Below are 18,025 nucleotides of genomic sequence, written 5' to 3'. Positions count from 1 at the left end.
AAGAAAAAGATTCCTTTCAAAATATGAATGCTCATTGACAATGCACCTGGTCACCCAAGAGCTCTGATGGAGATGTACCAGGAGATTAATGTATAGATGTCTGCTAACATAATACCCATTCTACAGCCCATGGATCAAGGAGTCATTCAGAATTTCAAGTCTTATTATTAAAGGAATAATAAGGCCAAAACTGCCGTAGGTAGTGATTCCTCTGAAGGATCTGGGCAGTCAACTGAAAAACTTCTAGAGGGGAGTCATCATTCTAGATGCCATTAATGACATTTATGACTCATAGGAAGACATCAAAACATCAACATGGACAGGAGTTTGGAAGAAGATGATTCCACCCCTCGTAGATGACTTTGAGGGGTTCAAGACTTTAGTGGATAAAGTGCACAGATGTCGTGGAAATAGCAAGAGAACTAGAATTAGAAGTGGAGCCTGAAGATGTGACTGACTTGCTGCCATCTCATGATAAAACTTTAACAGGAAGGGAGTTGCTGCTTATGGATGAGCAAAGAGAATTGTTTCTTAAGGTGGACTCGGCTCTTGGTGAAGATGCTGTGAAGATCGTTGAAATCACAATAAAGGATTACATAAACCTATTTGATAAAGCAGCAACAGGGCTTAAGAAGTTTCACTCCAACTTTGAAAGACGTTCTACTATGGGAAAAATGCTATCAAACAGCAAAGCTACAGAGAAATGGTTCATGAAAGGAAGAGTCAATCGATGTGGCAAACTTCATTGTTGTCTTAGTTTAAGAAATTGCCACATTGTGATGATCGTTGTACAACTATAAACATAATAAAATTCACTGAGTTAAAAAAAAAAAGAAATTGCCACAGCCACCCCAGCCATAGGCAACCACCACCCTGATTGGTCAGCAGCCATCAACATCGAACCAATACCCTCCACTAACAAAAAGATTATGATTCACTGATGGCTCAGACAATGGATAGCATTTTTTAGCAATAAAAAAGTTTTCATCAAGACATGTGCATTGATTTTAGTTTTTTTTTTTAAGACATAATGCTATTGCATACTTTATAGTATAGTGTTAAGTATAACTTTTTTTTTTCTGTCTTTTAGGGCCGCACCTTCGGCATATGGAAGTTTCCAGGCTAGGGGTCCAATCGGAGCTGTAGATGCCAGCCTACGACACAGCCACAGCAACGTGGGATCTGAGATGAATCTGCAACCTACACCACAGCTCATGGCAATGCTGGGTCCTTAACCCACTGAATGAGGCCAGGGATTGAACCTGCAACCTCATGGATACTAGTCGGATTCGTTTCCGCTGTGCCACAATGGGAACTCCAGTATAACTTTCACATGCATTAGGAAACCAAAAACCATAGAGTTCCCATCGTGGCTCAGTAGTTAATGAACCCGACTAGTATCCATGAGGATGTGGGTTCAGTCCCTGGCCTCACACAATGTGTTAAGAATCCAGCATTGTGGAGAGCTGTGGTGTAGATCACAGATGTGGCTCGGATCTGGCGTTGCTGTGGCTGTGGTGGAGGCCGGCAGCTACGGCTACGATTCGACCCCTAGCCTGGGAACCTCCATGTGCTGAGGGTGTGGCCCTAGAAAGACAAAAGACAGGAAAGAAAAAAAAAAAGGAAAGGAAACCAAAAACTTCATGTGCCTTGCTCTATTGCAGTGGTCTGAAACTGAACCTGAAATGTCACTGAGGTATGCTTGTGGTATGTATGGTAACATTTAGAGGTACTAGAACTTATCATTGTTCAAGATAAGCACATGTAAAAGAACTCTCTGCAATCCTGGAAATATTTTCTTTCCTCATTTATATGGAGCCACATGTATCTACTAAACACAATATAGCTAGTGTGACAAAGGAACTAAACTTAAAATTTTGTTTAGTATTAGTTAATATAAATGTAAAAAGCCACATGTAGCAAGAGGCTGCTTTTTGAACAATGCAGCACTGTACAAAAAGGCTTTTAGAGCAGAGCAATGAGATTGGTCGCACAGCTCTCTTCCTTTCGTTAGTAATAGTATGGAATTCTTCATGTCCAGCCTGTCCTTATCTCAGTGCCCTCAGCCCGTGTCCCCTTACCATTGGCCCATGCAAGTAGCCTTTCATTCATGCTAGGATTGAATTGTCCCCCCATTTGTATCACCGTGTCCATTGGTCATCTCCTGGGGACCACAGCCCGCTCCTCCTTTTGTATCCAGCACCCAGAACCCCGAGTGTGTTTGCTTTGCAAGGTTCCCCATGCTGTTCCTCCTACTCACTTGAGGTTGAGCATTTTCTCAGGTTAGCCACAGCCGTGATGTAGTCGGCTCCTAAGTAGGATTCATACGTAGTTTTGCCAACTCTGGCCAAACATTGGGTGTCATCCCTGAAGAGGAGGTCCTTGGTATTTGACTTAAACATGCAAAACCTGCTTGAGCAGTCATGTCTTCCAAATTGAGCCTGTCAAATGGAAGGCAGGTGCATGAGGACCATGTGCTGGGGACACATGGATGGCATGGGGGTGGCTGGAAGCTGGAAACCAGCTCTGGGGAGAAAGGGGAGCTGCAGATGATGACTTAAGATCTTCCCTCATCCCTCATCTGGCATTTGCACAGTTATGGAGCCTAAATCCATACTTCCATGAGGCCCCAATGTGCTCCATAAGGTCCATCCTAGTCCCATCTCCTTGGAGAAGTCCCTCTCTCCCAATCACCCTCTGCTAACTTCTCTGTTCTCTCTTCCCCACTTCATTGGCCATGGCCCTGGGGAGCTGCTTCCAGAAAATCAGAGGACAGAAACATGTCCCTTTTAAGTATTATTCTCAAAGAAGATATCAAATACGAGCCATCCAATGAGGGGTGGTACAGGTAGCTGTTAAACTTTCATGTTTGCACCTTTGATCCTGTCTTGATAAGAGGCTTGACTCCTCCAGGTCTTCTAGAATTATAAGTGAAATAATGATTACAAAAGATTTAACATTCCATATAACATCTAGGAAGTGCTAGTCATAAATGTCAGTTTACCTTAAGAGTATCGTTTATCTTAAGAGAACTCACAAAGGTGTGCTATCTTAATTTAAAAAAAAAAAGAAAACTGGAGTTCCTGTCGTGGCTCAGTGGTTAATGAATCCGACTAGGAACCATGAGGTTGCGGGTTCGATCCCTGGCCTTGCTCAGTGGGTTAACGATCCAGCGTTGCCGTGAGCTATGGTGTAGGTCGCCGACTCGGCTCGGATCCTGCATTGCTGTGGCCCTGGCGTAGGCCGGCGGCTACAGCTCCAATTGGACGCCTAGCCTGGGAACCTCCATATGCCGTGGGAGTGGCCCTAGAAATGGCAAAAAGACAAAAAATAAAAAATAAATAAATAAAAAGAAAAAGAAAACTAATGGTAGATCAAAAGGCAGGAAGCTGTCGCTGAGGGGTGGGGGATATTGTGGGTTGAGGAGTCTTTCAGGCTAGAGGGCACAAGCAGCCCCTATCCGCCACAAGGCTGGCCCTGGCTTGTTTATTTTCCCCTGACAAGCTCCCAAAGGTAGGGTTCCTGATTTTTTTCTCCCTGTTGTAATGGTTCTCACTCTGCCTAAGCAAGAGAAACACAGTCCACCTTTTATGACTTTTATCAAGAAGGGCTGGGAGGGAGTTCCCATTGTGACTCAGTGGATCTGACTAGTATCCCTGAGGATGCAGGTTCCATCCCTGGCCTCAGGCAATAGGTTAAGAACCCAGTGTTGCCGTGAGCTGTGGTGTAGGTTGCAGCCGTGGCTTGTATCCCACGTTGCTGTGGCTGTGGCCAGCAGCTGCAGCTCCAATTCGACCCCTAGCCTGGGAACTTCCATATGGCATATGGCACGAGTACAGCCCTAAAAAAGCAAAAGGGGGGGGGGTGGCACTGGGAAACGGGATCAGTTGTCTTTCTTTTTTTAAAAAAGGCAGGAGTTCCCATTGTGGCTCAGGGGGTTAAGAACCTGACAAAGTGTCTCTGAGGATGTGGGTTTAATCCCTGGCCTCAGTCAGTGGATTAAGGATCCAGTGTAGGCCACAGATGCAGCTCAAATCCAGTGTTGCCATGGCTGTGGCATAGGCTGCAGCTGCAGCTCTGATTCAACCCCTAGCCCCAGGAACTTCCATATGCTGCAATTGCAGCTGTAAAAAGAAAAAAACAAGGTAAATGTGAGGAAAATGAGGGTACAGCAGAGTAAAGTCAAGGTTGAGATGGAAGGTAGATGCTTGGACCCAGGGACACGTGCATCAGATGGGGTCTGATCTCCCATGAGCAGAAGATATTAGCAGAGCCAGCCCTGGGAGAGCAAGTTCCATAGTCCATGCCCTCCCTATTCTAACTTCCAGGAAAAGAATGCTGGAGTGTGGGCTGGTACTCAGCTGTGACTGTGCACAAATAATCCACATCCACCCAGGAAAAAGGGGTTGGAGGCCCCTGCTGGTCCATACCTGCTGTTTAAGTAGCTCCTCAGCAACACAGGTCACTTTATCATCCCGTGCAACCACAGCATGGTTTGGGGCTCTGGCCAGGTGGCAGTTCTCTGCATTATCCACAGGCTCCCTGGCGCCGTTCTGGCACAGCAGCTCAAAATCCATCTGCTTCAGATCTTTTGCCCAATTATCCTGGTTTTTTCCTGGATACAGAAAGTGTGGGTCAGCTACAGCTTTGATCAAAGCACCCTCATTGGCGGATGTGACCAACCCACTGGTGTGTGGAAAGCCTGGTTTTAGTGGCCAGCAGGGCTTCCAGTGATGTAGAGAGGAGAGACCTACCAGGAATTCCCAGGGATCATTCCTTTCAATCTGCCCTCCCAGCCAGGGTGGAATAAACCACATTTTGCAGATGATGTTCAAAAAGATCTTCATTTCTCCTAAACTCCAAAGCATTAGGACCTCTTGCTCCAGCACCCGAAGAAGTGACCCTCTAAGTAGGTTGACAGTCTCTGTGCACCAACAAGCAAAAGAACTTTCCCCGGAGACCCTTTTGGAAGGTGGCCAGATATCTGAAATTGGGTTCACTTGTACTAGTTCTACGTGAAATGCATGCCTGCCTCTGTGTATAGGTCCATTCCCTCTCCTCAGCCCCTTGCTTCATCTTCTCTGTACTCTTTCTGAAAAAGAACATCTCACCCAGTCTCACAGTTTTAAGCTCCTTCCTCCTGAGGCAAATATAAGTTTTCCCATTTTTTTGCTTCTCTCCTAAAACGCAGGATTGCAGTCTTTTTCTTAATTTAATTTTCAATTTATTTTCTCATTGACTTGAACAACTAATATATGAATTCACCATCATAAAATTTTAAATTTAGGAGTTCCCACCATGGCTCAGCAGTTAATGAGCCCAACTAACATCCATGAGGACACAGGTTAGATCCCTGGCCTCAGTGGGTTAAGGATCATTGCCATGAGCTGTGGTGTTGGTCACAGACATGGCTCGGATCCCGAGCTGCTGTGGCTCTGGCATAGGCCAGCGGCTACAGCTCCGATTAGACCCCTAGCCTGGGACCCTCCATATGCTGAGGGTGCTGTCCTAAAAAGACAAAAAAAAAAGTTTAAATTTATTTATATAAGTAAAAATACCCCTTTTCCTACATTCCCCAAATGTACACTTTTGGTTTTAATAGAAAACTCCAAATTCCCTGCCTCTCCTCCCACAGTACCTGCACACATCTTTGCCCACCTTTCAGTATTTCTCCTTTCTTAGCAGTCCCTTCAACTCAACACCTTCCATATGAAATCCATACTTATTCTCTCCAAATCCATTCTGTGCTACTTAGTAATTTAAGCATTTATTCTATACTATGTTCTTAGCCCTCTGCAAAACACAATCTTATTGAAGGGGGAAATAGCACACATACCAAAAGCAAGAATGCAGGACACCAATAAATAATTTTTTTTTTTTTTTGGCTGCATCCACAGCATGAAGAAGTTCCCAGGCTAGGGACTGAACACATGCCACAGCAGTAATCCAAGCCACAGAAGAGAAAATGCTAGATTCTTAACCCACTGCACCACCAGGGAACTTCCAACATTTTATATTTTGTGTAACACTCTAAATGTGTGAGCTAGGGAGCCAGCCCTGAGCAAGCACATTGACTCGGCAAGGCAAGCTGGAGAAGATGTCTTCAGGTGAGTCCTGTTACATGTGTAGGATTGAGAGGAGAAAGGACCACTTCTCTGGGGCGGGTCCGGAAAGACTCAGGGACAGAGATGTGCCTGGTGTTTCTAATGGGTGGAGGGAAACAGCCCCACTGGGACAGAGTCTTTGGGCAGTCAGGCTGAATATGCCCAGGTCCTCAAGGCTCTGAGTGTGAGATGAAGTGGGGCACTTAGATGGGAAGAAAAATGGGTCTACGAGAATTTCTGAATGGAAATCGATGTTGATGTATGCACCTGAAATAGGACAATTAGGAAAAATGAGCTGAGAGGCGCTTTGGTTTGAGTAAGGAGCAGTAGGCAACTAGAGAGGATGATAAATTTTCTCTCCAGTAAAAATAATGCTTGTTTACTGTGGCTGCTTTGTAAAATGCTGCTTAGTTTAAGGAAGAAAACTTTGAAACTCATATAATCCTACAGCATTCACTTATCAACATTGGTGCCTGTCTTCTAGTGTCTTTTCTAGACACTCATATAATGTGTAGACACATAGGTACATAATTAGATCAGAGAGTCCACATGCCTTTGTATCCTGATTCTTCTGTATCACAAAATACCATAGAATTTACACATATTCTGAAGAAACAAAAAAACATACTGACTGAAAGACTCATCTCGGCTTGACTGGCAGGGCATATAATAAAATCCTCTGTAGGGGAGTTCCCGTCGTGGTGCAGCAGAAACAAATCCAACTAGGAACCATGAGGTTGCAGGTTCAATCCCTGGCATTGCTCAGTGGGTTAGGGATCTGGCATTGCCATGAGCTGTGGTGTAGGTTGCAGACACAGCTCAGATCCTGTGTTGCTGTGGCTCTGGCGTAGGCCGGCAGCTGTAGCTCTGATTCGACCCCTGGCCTGGGAACCTCCATATGCCATGGGAGCGGCCCTAAAAAGAAAAAAAAAAGTCCTCTGTAGGGACAGAGGCTGTGTGAAGAGGACTAAATTTTGAGAGAAGTGTAAGGAGTTTGGATTTATTTAGTGAGGTTGCAGTGCCAGTGTGCTTTGCACATAAAAATGACTATGGGGCAAATAGAGATCTTAGGATGTTATTTAAATGTGAGGTAGGTCTCCTCTCTAAATTCCTCTCAGGAGCCAAGCCTTTTGAAGTCATTGCAAAGAGAATTGAGGCCAAGAGAGGGGCGCCCTCATAGAGAAGGTTACTAAGAGAAATCAAGGTGTGACAAAGAACCAGCCTAGGGTAACACTCAGGTAGCCGGAAAAAGGACAGCCCTTAAAGGAAAAAGCAAAAATAACAGGAGAGAGGAAAGAAAAACGAGTCAAACTAATATTCCTTCAAGTAAATACTTAGCAATGTCCATGTGCCCCATACTGTGGTTGGTGTTGGGATGTAAGAGGAGGAAAAATAGAACTCAAAGGGTCCCTGTAGCCAGTGCACTACAGAACGTGATGAATTCAATAATAACAGCGCTCTGGACAGAGGATTCTGCTCTGGGATGGGATGTGCCATCTGGAAAGGCTTCTTGGAGGAGCTGGTCCTGTACTAGTTCATTCTAAAGGAATTGTGGGAAAAATCTGAGGTTGGGTGAAGGGGCCTGAGGGAGGGAAGGAAGTAATAACTGTCTGGACTGTAGGGGGTGCTCTAAGCGGTTAGTGATACAGAGTGGGCAGGTGGGACGCTCATTCTTACCAACATTTTTAAGATTTTTTTCTTCTTTGTTAATGCCATGGCCTTCTGATCTTCACTCACTAGTTTTAGTCCCCGTTGATGATCCTTGCTTGAAGCAATTATTACTATATTGGTTGCCAAATTATAGTTTTTAACCTTTACAATTATTTCTGTGACTATAATTAGCATTCCACAATAAGGAAGAGCTTTCCCTTATACTCATTTGTTTAATCTAGGTGGACTCATGAGTTCTTATTTTAGTCAATGGGTTCTCACTTACTACTATTATTATTTCTTTTAAGGCTCAAAATGTCCCAGATTTGGCCAGTGGAGGGCTTTCCCAATGGCTCCTGTGTGCTTTGATACATTCCATTTCTGTGAGGGCTTCAGCAAGATGTTCCAGGTTCACCTTGTACTTTTCTTGCCCAAGCCCCAGCATCAGCTATTTTTCCAAAAGGCCTTTGGTTCCTTCTATTGGAGAATGGTTCTAAAAGCCAGGGTCATGTTGCTCATTGCTACAGGAGTGCCACTGCCTATAAGGTTTTTTTTTTTTTTTTTTTTTTCCCAGTGGACCTATAGTATATTTAAATATCTATAGGACCTAGAAATACGGGAACTAGTTATAAAGGACCTTTTGAAGATAATTCACAAAATTTGAATAGGGGAGTTCCTGCTGTGGTACATTGGGATCAGCAGCATCTCTGGAGTGCTGGGACACAGGTTTGATCCCTGGCAGCTGTGGCTTGGATCTGATCCCTGGCCTGGGAACTCTATATGCTGTGGGTGTGGCCAAAAAAAATTTGAATAAAAGAAAGGTTTTTAAAAACAAATGAATAGGGACTGTGGACATGATGAGCATTAAATCCATGTTAGTATAAATTTCCTGATCTTGATCATTGAATGTAGGTTTGTAAGAGAAAATCCTTGTTCTTAGGAAATGTGCACTGATGTATTTTGGGGAAAGGAGGCACAGGGCCTGCACCTGCGCCTGCTCGTGGGAGAGAATTCCAGGCCACTGGGAACCCCCTGGCCCTTATCATCCTGCATACCCAGGTGAACACATCTCTTTTCACTGAACAAACGGGTTGAGAATCAGTGCTCTAGACCCTGACAGTCACACTTCCGTTAGGTAGGATAGGATAGGGACTCAGACCTGGGTGATTCAAAACAGGCCATTTACCGATTACTAAAAGAGGAGGCCTGCGACCAAACAATGAAGACACAAGCAGGTACCAGAGGACTGCTCTTCGGAGCATCTCCCTATAAATTTTTTCCCATGTAAATAAGGCACCTCCCCCGGAACCAATCAGAGGAGCCAAACGCCCCTCCCCCCTCACAGAGATCAATTTACGCATGCACGCGTAGTTCAGGGAGGTGGGGACAGGAAATTAGGGGGCCTGGGGCAAGAGAAAAGGAGTCCCCAAACAGATTCGTGATGTATTGGTCTGCAGCCGAGGCCAGCCCCTACCCCAGGGCGGCCTGTTTGCTCTGTGGGTGTGATTAAAACGTGCTGCACACTGCTACCTGACTCTAGATTGCAACCTCCAAGGCAAATGGCGGGAGCCTTTTTCGCTAGGGGAGATGGACCAGAAAGCCTCATTAACAGACCAAGGTCAGCGCTCTGAGGTGTTACACTACGGTGTCAGTCGGAGGGAAAACTCCCTTGACTTAGAACCGCTCCCCTGCTGAGACCGCCTGCCTTCATCTCTGAGCGGCAAGACCACTGGGTCTATCCCAGCGCTGCTGCAGCACCTCCCGGCCAGAACAACCTCCCGCCAGATCACCTCCCTCCATCCTTGTGCGGCAAAGCCCGCTGGCTCTATCCTGATGCCGCTACAGTGATTTTCGGCCTCCAAATCCTTGTTGTGTGTAGGCAAGGACCGAGGGAGAGACAGCGCAGAACGGACGAACCTGACACTTCCACAAAGACATCCTGAACACACGTGCACCAGCCACCCTGCTGTATGGGGACAAAGGGTTGTGTCCGTACCGTCAGTGTTCTGCTGGACAACCTGATCCTTCACAAAGGCCACATCTCCCTTCTCAACCAGACACCTGCAGAGTCCCAGATAGAGAGAGAGGAGGAAAGAGGTCAGAGACATGTCTGTGATTCAGGAAGGTCACCTTGTGGAACCAGGGCTGGTCATCTGATATCAGCAATTATGACTCCCATTTTATCACGAATCTATTCTCCCTCATCATATATTATTAATGTTAAGTGATAAAGAAAAAGAAAACAGAACCTCTGATATGCTTTGTAGTTAGCTATTTCAGTTCTACACACTAAATTCCAAATTCTGGCACAGAGGTTTCCTAGCTTCAACACAGATAATGGAGGGGGCAGTTTTTCAGTAAAGTGATTCTTTCTTCACAGTCTACTTGTACAACTGGAAACTTTAGGAATGTGAATTATATTTACTCTAATTCACAAGATGGTTCTACCTGGAAAATTGGGATAATCTGCTTTTTCCTTCATTACTGAGAAGTTCAGTTACAATACCACCATCAATTTGAAGTTGATGGATTCATAAATTACCAAGTAAGACGGGCCTAACTCAGAAGGATAGTTAAAAAAGTAAAAAAAGTCAAAATAAAAATCATAAAAAAATAAAAGTAAAAAAAAGTCATAAGGTTCACAGCTGTCTCTTAAAAATAATAATAATAAAAAAAAGACTCCATGAAATAGAACTGAAACTGGGGATGTATAAATCATATATTTCACTTTTGTATATTTCTAGGTGAATGTGGTTGTACCTTCTGCATGGAAGACCATGAGCCAGACACTTGACTCTTGTGTTTATTCAACTGTGGTAGGGTTTTCTCACCTTGACACTAGTGACATTAGGAACTGGATAATTCTTTGTTGTAGGGTGTTCTTCTGCGCAGGCAGGATGATTAGCAGCCTCTCCCATTTAGACGCTGGTAGCACCCCTCAGCCCCACTGATAATTAAAAACATCTCTAAGGAGTTCCCGTTGTGGCTCATCAGGTTAAGAACCCGAAATAGTGTCCATGAGGATGTGGGTTCAACCCTGGCCTCGCTCAGTGGGTTAAGGAGTCCAGCGTTGCCAAAAGCTGTGGTGTAGGTGGCAGATTCGAGTCAGATCTGGCGTTGCTGTGGCTGTGGCGTAGGCTGGCAGCTGCAGCTTTGATTCAACCCCTAGTCTGGGAACTTCCATTATCCTGCACATGAAGCCTTAAGAAGAAAAAAAAAAAACTCCAGACACTGCCAAATGACCCCTGAGGAGCAAAATGCCCCCTATTGAGAATTTCTGACCTCCCCATACTGCCAGTCTTTGCTGTCTATGCCACCCAGGTCTGGAGACAATGTCCGGGAGGGACCTGGACTCCCCTTCACACAAGTTTCTACATATGTTTGTAAATATGACACCTTGACTTGCAGGACTAATGGGCTAGGATCATAAAATCTCACCTGAGTTCCCCAACAGGAATCTTACCAGGGCTGGGATTATTATTGTTTCTGTATCAAGATTATAAGACTCACCTGAAAGCCCCTGTGTAGCCATAGTATCTCTCCTGGTTGTTGGCTAAGCATTCCCTTCCAGGCCCACGTTCCGAGCCGATACACAGAGCACAGAGACTGGAATTTCGCTGAGACCCAGGGGCACAGCCTTCACTGAAAAACTGATCTGGGCAGAAGGACAGAAGAAAGTCAACTCTTCCTGAGTCAATATGAGTGAACTTTATCTACCACCTAACAGGCATATATGGCCCAGGATAAGAAGAACATATTCATTCTGTGACTTGCCACCAGCTCGGGACCTGCCCAGCTATAGGCTTTAAAAGGAAGCTTAACTGAGGCTGGGAATGGTCCATGACCATTATGGTGGAGGGGATTCCATGGTCATCCTGACAGTGTCCTCTTTCACCTAAAGAGAGATGGCATGGAAATGGTAGGAAAATTGACATATTTGGAGGTCCTGTCGTGGCTCAGTGGTTAACGAATCTGACTAGGAACCATGAGGTGGCGGGTTCGGTCTCTGGCCTTGCTCAGTAGGTTAAGGATCCAGTGTTGCCATGAGCTATGTTGTAGGTCGCAGACACAGCTTGTATCCGGCGTTGCTGTGACTCTGGCGTAGGCCGGCGGCTATAGCTCCAATTGGACGCCTAGCCTGGGAACCTCCATATGCCGAGGGAGCGGCCCTAGAAAAGGCAAAAAGACAAAACAAACAAACAAACAAACAAACAAAAGAAAGTTGACATAAAAGGGTAAAATTGAAGGTCTCACTCCCTGAGGTTGTGGCACTTGTTTTCAGACATGTCCTTTGCCTACCATGTGTTAGAAGAGCCTTTAACAGAATTTAGAACTCGAGGCTCAATAAAGTGCTGGGGAATTTCACTCATGGTTCACCTGCTCCCCCACGGCTGTGTAACTGCCATGTGGCTCAGGAGAGCAGAGGGTGGGCAACAAGACTCCTGAGTGTCACCCCAGCCACGCTTTACTTCCTGGCAAACTGGTGTCACTGAACACGTCAGTGCAGAAGTGTGGTCACATCTCCAAATCCGTGCCCCACCCGCCAACACACAGGACTTGCCTGGTTCCTAATTGTCTTTAGAGGGCTCTTCTTTTAAAGTAGCTACATCTATTTGGAGGTGGCAGAGAGGAAGTACTCAGAAAGCTAAAGTAAGAAAGAACCATGAGAAAACAGGTCCATGGTGAAGTTATGTGCAGGTTTTAGGGGACAGAGCTAAGCTTATACCTGAAAATATTCAAAGGACACAGAGAACAAACTGATTTCCACCCCTTCAAAGGGGCCGGGGAACAGTCACTCGGTGAAACTGCCAAGATCTTAAATAGCCCTGAGGGTCCCTCTACCACATTGCTAAGAAAGCCCTGTGGTTTGCTTATGCCTGACTGTCCAGCCAGTGGCCATTTCCCCTTGTTTATTCCTAACAAGGATCAAATTGCTTTTTTCTTGTATTAATTTTTATTGAGATATAATTGACATATAACATGATATTAGTTTCAGATGTATCATATGATTTGCTATTGTGACTATACTGTGAAATGATCAACAATAGGTCTGTTTCCAGCCGTCATTATACAGGATTAAACATTTTTTTTCTTTTGGCTAGGATTTCAAAAACTATGGTGAATGAAAGCAGTGACAGTGGCATCTTTTGTCTTGTTCCTGATCCTATGTAGAGGGAAATCTTTCAGCTTTTCGCTGTTGAGAATGATGTTAGCTGTGGGTTTGTCATATATGGCCTTTATTATGATGAGATATATTGCCTCTATGCCCACTTTTGGAGAATTTGTATCATAAATGGATATCAAATTTTATCAAAAGCTTTTACTGTACCTATTGAGATGATCACAGGATTTTTAGTCTTCAGTTTGTTAATGTGGTGTATCACATTAAAATTTTTTTCTTGTGATGAAAACTTTTTAAAAATTATAGTGGATTTACAATGCGCTAATTTCCACTATGCAGCAAAGTGACTCAGACACATATATACGTTCCCTTTTTTTTTTGTCTTTTTTTAGGGCCACACCTGTGGCACATGGAGGTTCCCAGGCTAGGGGTCTAATCAAAGCTGTAGCCGCTGGCCTACACGACAGCCACAGCAATGCCAGATCCAAGCTGTGTCTGCGACCTACACCACAGCTCACAGCAACGATGGATCCTTAACTCACTGAGCGAGGCCAGGGATCGAACCCGCAACCTCATCGTTCCTAGTTGGATTTGTTTCCACTGCACCATGATGGGAACTCCCCATATATATATACATTCTTTTCAAAATAGTCTTTTCTCAGATGAGGCTCGGATCCTGAGTTGCTGTGGCTGTGGCATAGGCCTGCAGCTGTAGCTCCAATTTTACCCCTAGCCTGGGAACCTCCATATGCTGCGGGTGTGGCCCTAAAAAGCAAAAATAGATAGAGAAAGACAGAACGAAAGATAGAAACAAACAAAGAAACAAAGAAACAAAGAAAAAAATAAAATATTCTTTTCCATCATGGTCTATCCCAGGAGATTGGATATAGTTCCCTGTGCTCTACAGTAGGACCGTGTTGTTTATCCCTTCTAAATGTCATAGTTTGCATTTGCAAACCCTAACTCCCAGTCCATCCCTCTCCCTCCCCACCCCTTGGCAACCACAAGCTGTTCATTTTGAGAACTTTTACGATCTCTTCTCTTAGCAACTTTCAAATATGCGATGCAAATACAGCATTATTGACTATAATCACCAGGCTGTACACTACATCCCCATGACATTTATTTTATAACCAAAGTTTGTACCTTTTGACTACCTTCACCCATTTTGCTTACCCTACTCCCTGCCTCCAGCAACCACCAATCTGCTCTCTGTGTCTATGAGCTCAGTTTGTTTTGTCTTATTTTTCTTGGGGTCCACATATAAATGAGAATATATGGTATTTGTCTTTCACAGCCTGACTTACTTCACTTAGCATAGTGTCTTCAAGGTCCATCCATGTTATTGCAAGTGGCAAGATTTCTTTCTGTTTAATGACTGAATAATATTTACTGTATATGTATGTGTGTGTGTGTGCATACATACACCACAATTTCTTTATCCATTCATCCATGATGGCTACTTAGGTTCTTTCTGTATCATGGCTATTGTAAATAATACTGCACTGAATACGTGGATGCATATATCTTTTCCACCTAATATTTTTGTTTTCTTCCAGTAAATACCCAGAAGTGAAATTATTGGATTGTATGGTAATTCTATTTTTAATTTTTTGAACAAAAATCTAGTTTCATTTAGGGAAGAAACACACTCAAATAAAAGATGACATTTCCCAACCTCTTTTACAGCTAAATGTGACTATGTACCTAAGTTCCAGGGAATGAAAATTTAGCTAAAGTAATTAGGTTAGAATTCCTGAATGGTTCTTTATTTTATTTGTTTATTTATTTATTTGTCTTTTCTAGGGCCGCACCCGTGCCACATATGGAGGTTCTCAGGCTAGGGGTCGAACCAGAGCTGTAGCTGCTGACCTACGCCAGAGCCACAGCAACGCAGGATCCGAGCTGTGTCTGCGACCTACACCATAGCTCATGGCAATGCCGGATCCTTAACCCACTGAGCAAGGTTAGGGATTGAACCCACAACCTCATGCATAGTTCCTAGTCAGATTCGATAACCACTGAGCCATGACGGGAACTCCTAAATGGTTCCTTTAATAAGGTGCCCTGTACTTCAAAAGCCCTTGTTCCTTGTTCCTTGAGGTTGCCTGTTTCATGGATGTAATGGCAACCATGGGTAACCTTGAAGATGGGGACCTCAGGCTCAGAATGATGCAGCAGGGAGAGAGAGGAGCCTGGGTTCCCAGTGACAGTACCATGGACTGCTGTCTCTGGTCTTTTTCATGAGACAGAAAAGTAAACATTCATTCACTTAAGCTGTTAGGTGCAACTGAAAAGAGCCATTCTGATCCAGCTCCCAGCCCTACCATTCCTTCAAGGATATTTCCTTGACATTCACAAAATCAAATTGCATTACCATAGAATGAGGGCCACAGCATTTTATACCACACTCTTTCCAGCACACCTTTTTCCACCTGGCTCCCGGAGTGTCCACTCACCAAATTTACAACTGTTAATCTTGTTGTAGAGCAGACCCATGGGGATGTTCCAGCCGGCAGTTCTATCTACTGCAGTGTGGCAGGACTTCTTGCCCTTTAGATTGTTCCAGTTGAGATCAGGACCTGATGATTTCTTAACCACAGCCACAGCAAAATACCCTATAAGAAAGACACCAGAAAGGGAACGTTAACACCTCTGGGCCCCCCAGAATGTCGTCTGCCATCAAAGCCTGCTGTCCCTTTATGGAATAAAATTATCCCAAATCATTCCTTTTCTTATTGAAAGGGTCTTCCCACTCATGACTGAGGGAAAAGCAAGTCATTCCAGGAGATGGAGGTTAATCTGAACTTAAAAAACAAAATAGTGAGTATACATTACCATCAGAGCCATGTCTAGTGTATAACTCTTCCCTCAAAGCATGAAGCTACTGACATAAACTCACCCTCCACTGTGGAATTGCAGAGGAGTGGATACTGAAGAGTACATAGAACTCCAACATTCTATACATTAATGATTATTAGGAAAGAACAGTAAGTGAGCAAAAAACCGCAGGAGTATTCTAGCCCGATGTTTTGCGATAAGAATATAGGTTTGCATCAAAATGAATATGCAAATTGAAACTGTCAAAATCAACATAGCTGCCATCTTGAGCAGCAAAAACACACTGGTCTTTAAAACTGGGACTGGAGGAGTTCCCATCATGGCACAGTGGCTAACGAATCTGACTAGGAACCATGAGGTTGCGGGTTCGGTCCCTGCCCTTGCTCAGTGGGTTAAGGATCCGGCGTTGCCGTGAGCTGTGGTGTAGGTTGCAGACACAGCTCGGATCCCGCATTGCTGTGGCTGTGGTGTAGGCCGGTGGCTACAGCTTCAATTCGACCCCTAGCCTGGGAACCTCCATATGCCACGGGTGTGGCCCTAGAAAAGACAAAAAAGTAAATAAATCAATTAATTAAAAAAAAAAACTGGGACCAGAAAGAATATCAACTCATGATTTCAGTTTTCCGATTGAATTAATTCAGAAAATTGTTTCCAACAGAGACGACATGTCTTATTGTTCATGGGATAAGAATGGTTCTGTTTTTGGCTGAAGAGCTTGGTTCCTGGTATGATGGGGAGAGGCTACAAGGTTGTAACTGGGAAAAGTGATGAGGACAGAGTCACAGAGTAATGGCTGGAAGGGACCTGTAGGCACCCCAGAGCCCACCTTGATAAAATTTCCCATCTTGTTCCCAGCACATCCTTCCAGATCCACTCCCAGCCAGAGCCTTGGGTGAGAGCCAGTTTGGCCTGGGTTCCTGGGTCTATCTAGCCTTGGTTGGGAGGCCAGACAATTTCATGCCCCTAGACATCTGCCTGTGTGAGCCTCTCCCCTCAGTGCTGCCAGGCACATATAAGCAAGGCTCCTTGGCTGGTGCTGTCGTCTAAAACTTTGCAGGCCTCTTGCAGTGCAAGGTGGAAGGGAATGGTAGGGAGGGCCCAGATTTACTTGCCGGATGTCAGAACTAAGCAACTTCTCATCTCTCCGAGTGTTGGTCCTTGTATGCATCCTTAAAGGTCAATAAGACATACCTTGTAGGATTAAATGAGAAACCCTCTGTGCAAGTCATGACAAGCGCAGAAGAGTAATCACCACTGCCAATTACTCTCCTTCCATTATTCTTTTTTTTTTTTTAATTTTTTTGTCTTTTTGCCATTTCTTGGGCCGCTCCCGCGGCATATGGAGGTTCCCAGGCTAGGGGTCGAATCGGAGCTGTAGCCACTGGCCTACGCCAGAGCCATAGCAACGCGGGATCCGAACCACGTCTGCAACCTACACCACAGCTCACGGCAACACCGAATCGTTAACCCACTGAGCAAGGGCAGGGACCGAACCCGCAACCTCATGGTTCCTAGTCGGATTCGTTAACCACTGCGCCACGACGGGAACTCCACCATTATTCTTTTACATTATGAGAACTGGTCTCTTATCTACTTCTGCTTTGAATTTAAACTTACCTCGGGTGGGGGAATACGCTGGGGTTGTGGGATGGAAATCCTATAAAATTGGATTGTGATGATCATTGTACAACTATAAATGTAATAAACTCATTGAGGAAAACAAAAAAAAAAAACAAAAAAAACCCACAAAATTTACCTTACCTTTTCCTAAAAGCAATGGGAATTTATCTTAAACTCAAGAGGTGACCAGTCCCAACTCACCTTTCTCTGGTGTGTTTTCACAGTTTTCACCCTCAGTTTCTAGAGAGAAGAAAACAAAGAAGTCATTAAACACTCATTTATGGATGGAAATCGTCTTTCCCGTGTGCAGCTCAGAATAAAAAGAGCCAGAGAAGAGTTCCTGTCATGGTGCAGCAGAAGCGAATCCGACTAGGAACCAAGAGGTTTTGGGTTCGATACCTGGCCTCACTCAGCAGATTAAGGATCTGATGTTGCCATGAGCTGTGGCGTAGGTCACAGACATGGCTGGGATCCCGTGTTGCTGTCGCTTTGGTGTAGGCTGGCAGCTACAGCTCTGATTCAACCTCTAGCCTGGGAACTTCCATGTGCTGAGGGTGCAGCCCTAAAAAAGACAAAAAGACAAAAGAAAGAAAGAAAGAAAGAAAGAAAGAAAGAAAGAAAGAAAGAAGAAAGAAAGAAGAAAGAAAGAAAGAACGAACGAACGAACCAGGGAAACTATCTACATATC

At 44.5% G+C, this 18,025-nt stretch overlaps 1 protein-coding gene across 1 annotated transcript in view; it reads right to left on the bottom strand.

Moving 5' to 3' along the window:
* Positions 1-18,025, bottom strand: part of LOC125128592 (serotransferrin-like) — a 79,153-nt gene that overhangs the window by 41,238 nt on the left and 19,890 nt on the right. Inside the window, 6 exon segments of the mRNA XM_047782838.1 lie at positions 2,261-2,441; positions 4,431-4,615; positions 9,751-9,815; positions 11,265-11,409; positions 15,336-15,494; positions 17,539-17,577. Of these exon segments, the coding sequence (XP_047638794.1) occupies positions 2,261-2,441; positions 4,431-4,615; positions 9,751-9,815; positions 11,265-11,409; positions 15,336-15,494; positions 17,539-17,577 (774 nt within the window).

This window comes from Phacochoerus africanus, chromosome 1, assembly GCF_016906955.1.
Source record: "Phacochoerus africanus isolate WHEZ1 chromosome 1, ROS_Pafr_v1, whole genome shotgun sequence".
Taxonomy (NCBI): Eukaryota; Metazoa; Chordata; class Mammalia; order Artiodactyla; family Suidae; genus Phacochoerus; species Phacochoerus africanus.
The sequence above is the reverse complement of the archived record's forward strand: the minus strand, read 5'-3'. Positions and strand labels throughout refer to the sequence as shown.